General features: G+C 35.4%; 1 protein-coding gene across 1 annotated transcript; it reads right to left on the bottom strand.

Moving 5' to 3' along the window:
* Window positions 1-194: 194 nt before the first annotated feature.
* LOC132606194 (sucrose-phosphate synthase 4-like) lies at window positions 195-7536 on the bottom strand. The gene is given in 15 exon segments (XM_060319583.1): window positions 195-690; window positions 819-946; window positions 1052-1891; window positions 2199-2261; window positions 2350-2403; window positions 2715-2891; window positions 2983-3114; window positions 3334-3462; window positions 3576-3853; window positions 3856-4049; window positions 4176-4375; window positions 4670-4733; window positions 4939-5162; window positions 5697-5786; window positions 6256-7536. Coding segments are annotated over 15 exon segments (2964 nt in total). The 5' UTR covers window positions 6373-7536; the 3' UTR covers window positions 195-416.
* Window positions 7537-12891: the final 5355 nt, after the last annotated feature.

Here is a 12891-nt window from a genome sequence, read left to right on the forward strand (position 1 = left end):
TTCATCACACGTGTGCTAACTATATGATATATCGGAAAACAAAGTCTAATAGACTACAATAGAAACTTTTTCATCTATTGCGACACCTCAGATTACAACATTATGGAGGTGTGCATTTGGTTCAAACATTCAAGCATGTGCAGACTTCATGAGATAAGTTGGAAGATGATGGTGCTTTCTGTAGCTATAGTGGACTAAAATTGAAGATTATCAAAATGCAGTCCTCTAAGATATCAGATAAAACTAGTTGTTATATTCGTTCGCTGTGTTTTGAACTCTTGCTGTACTATGAACTTGTATATGTGACTTGATATTTTTACACAGTATAAGATTGAAACCCAAACTTTTACTTGAATGCTTATTTTTCACTGAAGTTTTACATGTGATGTTGCAAATTAAAAGCATCATCCGAGACTTTACATGACCCCTAACTTCTCCAAGGCTGCAAATATATCCTGGGGTTCATATCCTTCAGCTGCACATATGTTTGTACTATCTAGAGGCACTACATCATCTGTTTTAAAGCTGTCTTCATTGTGAAGAAGCTTCTCGCTGGCATGTTTCACACTTCGTTTTAGAATAAGAGTCTTGTGAAGTCCCACAAGCAGGCTGTCATAGTCCGTATCTCCCTTTTCCCCCACAAAAACAACCATAGTGGAAAGAGCAACTCCCCATCTAACTGAGAGATACCTGCATTTCATGCAGAAAAGGAGTGATTGTGACAAATTTTATGTTGAATTGATCTTTCCTAGTATCTGCTAACCAAAGAACAGTAGCGTCACTAGACCAAAGATTAGTAAAGGAATGAAAGGATTTACCTAAGTGCTTGGGATCTCGATGCAAATAATGGTGTCACGTTCAACCTTGATGCAGCATGTGTGTAGACAACATTGCAACGGAAGCCTCTCATGCATAGCCTCTGACGAAGGTCATTAACCTTCCTTACCTGTCACATGTAATTTATTATCAGGATGCAAATGGGAAAACCATTTTGTATATTTCTATTTGTGTTGTCTAACTTTGAACATCAAGAGTAGCTTAGCAATCTTACTCCGGTTCCTGGCTTGATGCTATATGAGTAGCATCGAGAGCTACATGCACTGGAGCATTGTGCAATGTCATGCTCAGAACCTTCTTCAATTCTACTAAGTCTCATCACTGCTGATTTAATGTTCTCACCCGGCCACCGGTACTCAATGTGGGCTTCATAGTCGTCATCTAGTCCTAAGTCCCTCCATGGGTAGTATATTTCACTTCCACTGCTGCAAATCAATGCATCAAAATGTTCTAAATTTGTTGGGCAACTATTTAGCGCTTCTTTAGTCTCTTGTAGACTCAACCCTGTCAAAAAAACTAGACCTATTTGGCTGGACCTGGATCCTGCAACTTGCATTATATTCTTGACCATTAGAGATAAGGTCTCTGTTGGAGATCCTTTGCTGTTATAACAGTCAATTGCCACTACATATAGGACCTGCCTTCTCCCAGGGCAGTAGCTAATAATAGGCTTGTTAATTGAATTAGCTTTCCGTGAGAGTATGTCTACAAGTTCCTGCTGTCTTTTTGCCATATCAAGCTCTCCATTGGCCTTGAGATCCACATCAATGGAAAATTTAAGAGATAGGTCTTCAACATCTCTTAATGATTCACTCATAGGTTCTTCAGGAGTTGGCTTCATGACCTCAAGACGATTGGCAGGGTGGCGATTTCTGCAGCGTTGAACATGGGAGAGGTAATTCTGGCAGTGCTCTGGCCATGAGAAACAGTGGATATTGTTTAGGCCATTTTTACGGCAATCCAGCCGTAGGTTCTTGTCAGCAACAAGCTTTAGAAGAGCATCTGCTATGGATTTTTGACCATGGGGATCAATGAGTAGCCCATTGTTTAGTGCCTGATTGAACATTATGTTCCTCATTATATTCATCCTTAAATTACAATAAGTCACCACTTTGAGGTGTCCATAGAATTAAAAAGATAACTATTTGAAAAAATACAGGGAAGTTTGCAACAGAAAGCTTGGGGCAACACTTTTCGGAAGTTCCTAAAAGTCATGTGTTGCATGAGCTATTTATTATCGAGATTTTGTGCACTTTTCTGTAATTCTACCCCAACTTTTATTCTGCAAAATTTAGGTTTCCAATGGGTAACTTTATATCTAGAAATGTATTAACATTAATGTTCAACCAGCTAGTGTTTACCTTGAGTATATCTACTGGCCCTCCATTTTTGGTAGCAACTATAGGCAAACCATAAGCAGCTGCCTGCACAAAGAAGATTTTCCTGAACTGTAACATTTTTCATACAAAGCGTCAGCTGCTAAAACTTCATGTGATGTAATTTAGGAGTTACCTCAATAAGAGTCAGGCCAAATGGCTCAACAAGAGCTGGATTGATGAACACTCCCTTCAAGGATAAATCACCATTTAAGAGTTATTGGCAGTCATATTATGGAATTGAAGAACTTTGATTAAAGAAGTGTCAGTTCTATTGTCATCTTTTAAAGCATGGAAGAAACAAATATAAGTGGATCACTGAAATAGCTCTACCCTGTCTTGATTATCCTCCTGCACACACAGACCCAATGGACAGCGGCATCTCTACTATGGACAAGGCATAGACAATGACTACAAACCCATGAGACCTACATAGTTCTGTTCATGGTGGGAAAATGCCCAAGTCCTCATACTTGCTTATATATTATTTCTCTGAGTTACCTTAGTTTTTGCAGCCAGACGATATATATCAGGAACCTCTGGTTGCTTATGATGCTTTGGATATGCCACCTGGCCATACAAATTGTACTTATCAATGAGCTTTATTACTGTTGTGAGTACTGCAGAGCTGATATTGGACATGCCATCAATGTCATCTCTGTTACCTAGGATCAGTGTCTGCAAAACAATTTACAGTTAAATTAGACTCTGCACTCATCCACTAGCATCTGTTACAGTTAAAGGAGGTTGCAGATAAACTTAGCCCTACCAAGTTGGCTAGTTCTCGAAGTGCTTGACATTCTCCAAAAGCCCTGAGCAAAGTAGTTACATTCTTCTTAGGATCTGGACGTGACAGTGCAAGTATCATAGGCTTGTGAGGGTTAACGAAGAATCGCATGATCTGCATTCATGAAGATACAGGAGACATTGGCTAAAAACGTTAATAGACAACCCTAGACCAATTGATGACATTATTAATTAGTTGTTATCAATTATTTCAACCTAATCTACATCTTGCTGCTTCTCTCTTATCCATTTTGATGTATTTGCAAAAGTTTTTGGTATTGGCTTCAAGAAACAGTTAGGAAAGTCTGCTACGTAAATGTGAAAGATGTCCAACCTCGGACCATATATGTGGTATAGGTCTCTTTTGCCTTTTGTCTGCGCCAATCAATGACTTGAGATCTCCATCTCCTTCCAGTGAATCTTGTGCGTTCACATTGCTGAAGTCCATCCCCGGTGGTATAACCTAGTTTTTCATAATCATCAGATACAAACTTTACTTTAAATTTCTTCATATCTTGGTCAGAAGCCATTTTGGCTTTGTTTGAACAAGAACTAACTAGTTGATTTAGTGCATACCACCATCCTCGGCATGTATCTCCCGAGGCAACTCACTCCTCTCCGTCTCCTAACTCTGAGTTTCCTCTCTAGCTGAATATCAAAACCATCATACAAACCCCATTGTTCGTCAATCTCTTGCCTTGTGCTAGTTACCACCATTTCAGCGGTATCTAGTCCCAATTCTTCTGCTTCTATTCTCCTCATTATCTTGTAGGTGGCATTGATCTCCCCCTTAGTGAGTCTGCCCTGTTTAAGCAATTGCTCAAACTTGTTTCTTCCTAGTGAGTGTCCTGTTAAGGTTTCTTCAAGGTTCCAGACAAGCGGGCTGCTACCTCTCCTGCATCAGCATAATGCCCATGAATCACATAAGGCCAGACTGCTTTTCCAGCATTTACTTGCTCCCCTATAGCTCTTGCCATACTCACAATGTGGCTTAATGCCCCATCAACAAATTATGGTATGTAAGGCCAGAGTGATTCTTTTGGAATATACCTGTCACAAAGATAATGTTCAAAAAATGGAAAGATGAACCAAATAGGTGGATAAGTATGATATGCAATTAGTGGTTTTTAACAACATTTTATAAAAGATGTGCAAAGTGTAGAGTAGCAGCATTACTTGTCACGTGGCCTGCAGGGGATTCGAATTATGTAGGCACCACTGCTGCCAAAAGCGTCAGATGGGCATGAGAGCATCTCAATTGGCTCACCATAGCTAGAGTCAACCTCTGAGGATGTGATATGCCGAGTCAGGAGATCAACTCGATGAACTCCTTTCATGTTTGCAAATGCTCGAGCAAGCTCAACTACGTGCTTCACCTGATCATTCATTTAACAAAACACAAAATTGCAATAAACTTCTTGTGTTTACCACTTTTTATACAGTAAACCTCTAGGAAAGAGGAATGGACTACAAGGGAGTTTTTTGGGTTGTCAATTCGGGATCACGTGTCCAGTCTTGTTACATAAAGTGTCAATTTCTGCTATTTGGATTAACATTCAAACTTTCTTGTGTGTTTTCAGTTGAACATTGTTCTCCTGAATAAAAGATTTAGAGGAAATAGTTTTATTGATTTAAGTTCTCGGAACAAAGATGACAGGTAATATCACTACCTGACCACCGGTGTCAGAATCTCGTCTGAGTTCCATGTTTTCTCCGCGCACCAACCCATGGGTACTACAATAAACAGTAAACATAGCATAAACCTTGTTTGACCAATGTTTGATAGTATGTTTGGTTGTTATACTTGTTTAATCTTGTATTGGGCATGTATATGTCATATTGCTTTTCTTTTCTTTTTTCTTGCTCTTGATGTGTTGTTGAACCATGCACTACCCGTTGAACAATTTGTTACTTCACTATTACAACAATCTGAATTTACCTGATCAAGACAATGTAGAGTTGCCTTGGTTTATCTTCATCAGACCACATCTGTGTATCTGAGTTAATCCTTGATATGGCATGGTTAGAATGATCTGATGTTATTTTATCTCCTTTCTCCTTCTCACCTTCTGAAAGTTCAGAAAGATCTTCTGCTGCATCAAAACGACCTTTCTCTAGTTCAAGTCGCCGTTTTATTAGTGTTTGTGCATCATCCCAGGCTATCTGCAATTTCTCAGTGTCACAAGAAAACTATCTTCAAGCTGCTAAGTAGTATATTTTTATATATTTTCTAATGTGAGTTCTTCTTTTAAGGTTATCTTTTGGCTGTATTATTATAAAAATTGAATACTAATTGTTGACATGACCCGGACAAAAGTATATTACTTAACAGTCGAGACGTTTTTCCAGTGCTTGTTGACTTCAGACATTAGGTGTTTGTTTTAGAGTTTGTAAGCTCTTTTTTTTTTTTTTTATGTGTAGAAAAAGTGTTTGTTTAAACTTTTTTTTTTTTTGGGGTAGTAACAGAAAGTGACATTTTTTGAAGATATTCAAATATTTAGCAAATATGGTTGAAGTTTACCACGTAGGCAAATTCCATCAAAGGACATGAGACCCCTTCTTCCTTCCTTTAACATGTCAGTAACATTCATGACTTTCTTCCTTTCAAGTAGAAAGGAATGCTATATGCAGCTTAGGGAGTAGTGCATATACTTCTAAGGTGGAATATAATATAACATATAAAAGAAGAGAAAGTACTTGTTTCTTCTTGCGGGTAAGATACCAAATGCGCCAGCACATATTCTCGAGCCTATTATTCCTCTCACGAGAATTCCTTGTTGCCACTACCTGCAATATCCTTTCTTTCATTTTCATTCAATGCTTTTAATTCTTCCCATCAATTTCTCCAAGCATATATACATCTACACTACTTTATTTTTGCAGAATAGAACCAAATAAAAATAGAGACGAGTGCGTCTGTGCATGTCATTCCTTTTTCTTTTTTTTTTTAAAGTACACTGATGTTAGTGTAAAAATCACTAACACTGTCAGTGATTCCCTTTTAAAGATAAAAACGCCACTTAGCCCATAAGAGCGCTTTCTTTGTGGTAACTGATATTCTTGCTAGCTTGTGGGCATTTATGGTTACCAACGAGTTAATAATTTTGAAACATGTATGAGAGAGCAGCAAAGGTTAGACGGTTATATCTCTAATTAAATCTTCATCTCCAACCCCGAGAAGCAAAGGTAATATATAGCTGAGAGATGAAAGAAAATTGAAAATCATTAATCTGTGAGCTAAATTTGGGGAACTGACCTTGATCCAAGTTCTGTGGAGGTCAGACTCATCAAAGCTATTGACAACTTCTTCAACAAAGTACTTAGTGGGACTAAACAGCTTCTCTTTCTGGATTTCAAACTTCTCAAACCTCATATTTTCCTCAATTTTATTATTCTTGAAGCTGCTGCTTCTGTCTTCAATACTTACTGTTTTCAGTTTTTTTAAAACAGCTCAACTGTTAATGGAGGGCAAATGGGTTCCTCGACAAAAAGTACAGGGGCAATTTTGGCCCTTTTTCATTTCTTTTATTTTACTTTTTCTTCCTTACTTTTAACAAATTCCTGGCGAAGAATTTTTTTAGTATTATTAACCACCAATATGATTTCCCTATTGCACCACCTCTTCACATGAATAGTCGCTAATTTCAGCAATTAAAAACAAATCTTTCATTGCATCTTGTCAAATTCAATTCAAAAATTTATGAAAAACCTTTTCATGATAAAACTAAATTCATGTCTATTTTTACAGTGAATATCACAATAGAATGCTATAAAATTTTGCTTGGTCCAATAATATCATTGAATCCGTCATTGAAGACAAGAAGATACGAAATAATCAGAAGTCTTTCATTAAAAATAATTACAATTCCTTCGAGATAAAAAGAATTTAAAGAAATTGAAAATCTAGCAAAAGGTTATTAGTAAAACTCTAGGGGAAGCTTTAGATGGCTCGTATCAAAAGCTAGAAATATAAAAAGTGGAGGAGTAATTGTTTAAACTAGCACGACTAAAAGAAAATAAGGGTAAGGACTTAAACTAAGTGAAGTATATTAAGGACAATTCTCAATAAGTGTTGACAGGAGATAACAAAATCAAAGAAAGATGGAGAGACCACTTTGAGTAATTGTTCAACTCAAACCAAGAGAATAACATTTTAGATTTACATACATCTGTGAGTAATAGAACTTTAGCCATAGTCGTAGAATTAGGACATCAGAGGTAAAAAGATGCTATAAACAATATTCGGGTTAGAAAAGCTTGTTGCTAGGATAATATCCGTATAGAAGTATGAAAGTGCCTAGGAGATGTTGAAGTGGAATGGTCACCAAGCCATTCAATGCTATACTAGAGTGGTAGTATGCACAGGGGCAGATCTATGTATGAGGGTGGGGATGCCACGGCACCCGGACTCCTTGGTTGAAATTTCATATATATGTGTGTGTATTTGTATAAGAAATAGTGTATACACTGATCTTGCCACTTGGAATGAAAAATGAGCGAAAAGTGTCACTGGCGAAAGGGATAGCATACCATACCTGCGACGAGAGTTCGAATATCGCCTACAACACTTTTTTTTTGGCTTGCTCTTTTGCTTGCATACACGCTTCAGCTTTATTCATTTTCATCTTTTGTCTTTTTGTTTAATTCTTCTTTATTAATCCAAATTCACTCTTTTTTGCTTTAATTAATTCTTGACTTTTTTAACTTCCTCTTTCTTTAAGACTCAAGTATTAATTTATTAATACGTGTGTTGTTTGTGTATTTTTATATCAATGAGTACCAAATTTTGAAACATCACATAAGTATTAATAAGAATATATTTAAATAAAAATTAAGTTTTATGTTTTTAATAATGATGAAAATTATTATGTTAGAGTTTTTAAAATTTAAAGGTTATTTTGATCTTTCATCAATGTTTGCGCCAAGTGAAGATTGACGGGGTTGAAGTTACAATTCTTGATTCTCTCTCAACTTATATATGCAATAACACACAAAGGCAATAAAGTAGGAATATACTGAGGTAACGGTATTAGATGGTTATACAAGTTTGAATTTTTAATGTGAATTTTTTTCTCAAAGTTTTAGAGAATAAGACTTCTTATTCCTATTAAAAAAAGTGGACTAGTTAGTATCTTTAATCTCAGAATATTTAAAAGAGAACAATACTAAACAAATTTGCACATTCGTTTGATTCATCTATGTAAATCGAAAAAGATAAATAATCCAAATCGTAGCCCAAAATTGAAGAAACTGACCCTTTTACCCTATTTGGACGGTGTGACAACTGAAACCATCAAATCCTAGATCCGCCTCTAAATATGCACGATGTCCAATGAATAGAGGAAGAGTACCCTGATTTCAATATATAAGAATAAAGAAGATATTCAAAGTTGTGCAAATTATTGTGGCATTACACTCATATAAGTCATAGGATGAAACTCTTAACAGTGACAGAGCGTAGACTTAAAGATGACAAAGGTGAAAAAGAATCAATTTTAATTTATGCCTGAAAAGAAAAATTGACCTACAACAAAAAATATATTTCTTACTAAGAAGATTGATGGAAATCTATAGCCAAAAGAAAAATGGCCCACACGTGAGTTTATTGATTTAGAGAAAGCATATAAGAGTGCCACACATAATCCTTTGATAGGTGGTGAAGAGAAAAGAATTCATATTAAATATATAAATATGAATATCATAAAGGACATGTATGAAGGAGCCGTCACTAGCATGAAAACAATGTTAGGTGATATAAAGGAGTTTTTCATAATAGTGAGTCTACACCAGAGATCGATGTTGAGTCCCTACAATTGTTTAACCTAGTTATAAATGATCTGACCAACATAATACAAGAGGATATCCCATGGTGTATACAAGAGGATCTGACCTACAAATGCTTAAACTTAGCTAAAGATAGGGCATAATGAAAAAGAAAACTTCACATATGACTACTAGCTGACGTTAAGTTCTAAATTCACTTTTATTATTGTTGTTGGTATTATTTATCTATATTTTTAAATCTCTTCATTATGCTATGATATCAGTTTAAATGAAAAAAAATGAGGATTCATGTGTCTTACCCCAACTTATTTGGGACTAAAACTTAGTAGATAAATATGAGGTCATAAAACTGACCAATTTTTAACAGAAGATAAATGCTCCTCGGCGAATAGTATAGGCATAACTTTGACCCTTTTCCGTAAATTATGTTAGTAATGGTGAAAAGGATATTAAAGTATTAGTTAAAAAGTGTATTTTTTATGGAGAAAACGCTTCATCAAAGTGAAAGAGTAATTTTTGTTATGAAATAATATTAACAGTACACGGCAATAAGAAATATACTGAAGAAGTTGGGGGAGAGTAAGAGAGATTTTATTGCTCTTTCAATTGATGTACAAATAAACTGAATTGACTTCCTATTTATAGAAGAAAAGAAGATGCTGCGAGAATTTTCAGGAGGCTTTTCAGAAGCTGCTGACAAGCTGCCTGCTTGAGCTACTCGCAAGTTGCCTGCTTGATTGCAAGCCTGAGGAAGCTGCTGCAAGGCTTTTCAGGAAGCTGCCTGCATGAGCTACTTGCAAGCTGCCTGTTTGATTGCAAGTTTATCCAATTACAAGCTTATCCAAGGAATCGTGTATTTGAATGGACATCCATAATACAGTGTATTTATAACACTCCACCTTGGATGTTCATTAATAGATAATGTGTCTCATTAAAACCTTACTAAAAAAAAATTTAGTGAAAAAATCCTAGTGAAGGAAAAAGAGTACACGTATCTAGTAATACGCATTGCTAGCAGACTCATTAAAAACCTTACCAGAAAAATCCAAATGGGACACAACCTTAGTTAAGAAACAAAGAGTACATCGCGTATTTACTCCTCTGATTAAAGCATCACATAATTCTTAAAGATGATGTATTCCGATCTTGTATACCAACTTATCATATCTTGAGGTTGGCGGAGCATTTGTGATCAGATCTGTCAAATAATCATTTGACGAACTGGTTGATGATCTGCGTCTCCCTTCCTTAGATAGAGTTGCATCATCGTCATATAATATTGTCGCAATCACGCCAAGTACATTCTTGACTTGATTCATAAGTTACTGTTATCAATTTGAATGTCATGTAAAACAGCATGGTACGACAGTAATCCTTCATGCAAATAGATTACATATTTGGATCAAACTCTTATGTCGATCAGATGAATGCCCTGTATATCCAAAACACTTGACAACATTTGTTAGGATAAACACATTCATGTTAGGGCTTTCATTGGCAATATGCAATTTATCTTATTTCAATATCTATATGAAGGAGAGAAATTATATCATGCTCATGGTTATAGCAAAGATAAATAAATGCATCAATTGCACAAATATGGTACGTCAAGACCAATATAATTTCTCATTTCAACTTCTTTTAGCAGATAATCTACTACTTCTGAAAACTCTTAAAGAGCTCCAAAAATATTCAAGTCATCAACTTGCACAATAATATGAAAGGTTCTGATTATCATAAAAAGACAAGGGTAAACACGGTCATCTTTGTACCCTTCGTCAATGAATATTCACTAAGGTGATTAAAAACACATTCACCTTACTTGATTTAATACATATAAGGATTATGAACAAGTTCCCCAAGAACTTGTATCTGCTGCAACCATTTTGAATCATTCAGAAATTTTTCAATTTTATCAAGTAAGGCATGTATATGGTGACAACATCCATTTAATAGTTAAATGGCGCGACATCTTCTGATGTCTGGACTGCAGGTCCAAAAAGCTTTACGTCAGCAAGCTTTAAGAGACGTAGAACTCAGATCCTCACAATTTTATACAATATTGTGCGCCATATTGTATCAAAGATATCGTCGACGAGATATCATTTTGTATCGATTCTCAATTCGACATAACTTACTGAGATCTCATCACTTCATTATTTTCAAGTACCTGAACCTCCCATAAGGTTTCATGAAGTGTTATGTCGTAGCTCTTCAAAAGCACATTGCCTCCTTATTATGATCATTTTGATAATTTGCTCCTTCCCTTTTTTAAGGATTATTACATTTGAAATCGATTGGTCTACCATACTCCATGCATGCTGTAGACTCTGTTCTTTAGGGACATTAAGAGCATTTTGCAGATGAAATATGAAATAGTTGGGTCATTAAATGCTTCCAACATTTGACTTGAATTATCTGAGGATCATACTGATGATAATTCACAACATATTTCTTAGTTGCATATTCTCTCCCCCTTATATTAGAAAAACTAACACATATCCCCATTTTCTTTGGGGAAATCCATCTGTGTGCATCATGGTATATCCATTAATGATATACCACACATCAAAAGCTATAAGATGAAAATCTCTAGTTCCTAACCCTGAACCAATTATGAGGGAAGAATTTATCATATTGGTCTGAAGCATACAAGTGTCGTCTGCAACATATCATATCTCAGACCAACATTTGAAGCTATGTTCTCATAAGCAATGGTTTAGCTATATTATGGAGGCATTCAATGCAAAACCACCTTAGATATAAACCAGCATTATCATGATGAATTATCCTGATTACATATTCTGAAAATTGTGCTTCCAACTCAATTATTTTGAGCAAACAACTTTGTAAATGTCAAACTGTCAGTTGACAATAAACATATATGTGACCATCTCTATATGCATATATTCAAGACATCACATCACAGGTGAAGGGGATTCAATCCAAACATTAGCTGGTGTAATCATATATTATGAGAACAAGCAACACAAAAGAAATCTTGAAGAATCTTCCAGTTCTCCAATATATTCTGAATACTCAATTAGCACATCAGATTTGAATCAGAACGACCAGAACGGTCATGTCAACTGATAAAATTATCTGTAATAGTAAACTTCAAGTTTACCATGATGAGCGCTATTTGTTTTAGTAAACTTCTGATTTACTATTGCATGAGATTTTATGTCATAAACTTCTGATTTATTGTGACATGTGATCCCATCATCCTCGGATAACGTTTCACACACGTGTTTTCTACCCGTAATAACTTGGAGATATTCAATCTTTCAATCATTTGTAGTCTCAAATGATAACCATTTTTATTGCTAGTAAACTTCAAGTTTACTACAATTTATATTTTGATCGTAACAATTACAATCTAGACTGAATGGTGCTATCATATATATTCTCTTCAAGAGACTTCAATTTCAAATATCTACTACTTCAGGAGTAGATTTCAAGAGTTCTACTACTTTAGAGTAGAATTCAGAGTCTTACTATTTCAAGAGTAAGTTGCAGCGTTTTACTACTTCTAGAGTAAAACGCAGAGTATTTACTTTTACAGGAGTAATTTTCACAATCTTACTACTTCAGGAGTAAAGCATAAAATATTCTGAATATTTTTTCTCAAATAGTCTACCTCTTTTGGAGGTGGGTTGTTAAACGTCTGTATTGATAAGCTTTACTAAATATTATCACATTCACTTCAGCGAACTATATTTATAGCTTTTATCGAAAGTTCTCATTCTTCAGGAATAAAACACAATCATTTAAACGTGTCTTAAGTATATCAAATCGTGATAGCTTACAAACTCCTTTTGAGATATTGCTACTTCAGCGACAAATCGAGGCATACATATGATGTAGAGAATTCTTCTCAAACACATCTTTAATTGTAGCCTCAACAATGCATAAGAAATATTGTCACTTCTGATAATCATATATTTCTTGCAAATTCTCATTTAGCCATTACGGGATATGAAATTAGCATCATAATCCCCCTTAATATGATCCGAAACCAATTAGGTTGCCTCAAATCCAATTAAAACGTGCTTGTGGAAGGATAACAATCTTCAAGTGATCATACCTATTTTTCAAGTTATTCCAC

Source organism: Lycium barbarum, chromosome 8, assembly GCF_019175385.1.
Source record: "Lycium barbarum isolate Lr01 chromosome 8, ASM1917538v2, whole genome shotgun sequence".
NCBI lineage: Eukaryota > Viridiplantae > Streptophyta > Magnoliopsida > Solanales > Solanaceae > Lycium > Lycium barbarum.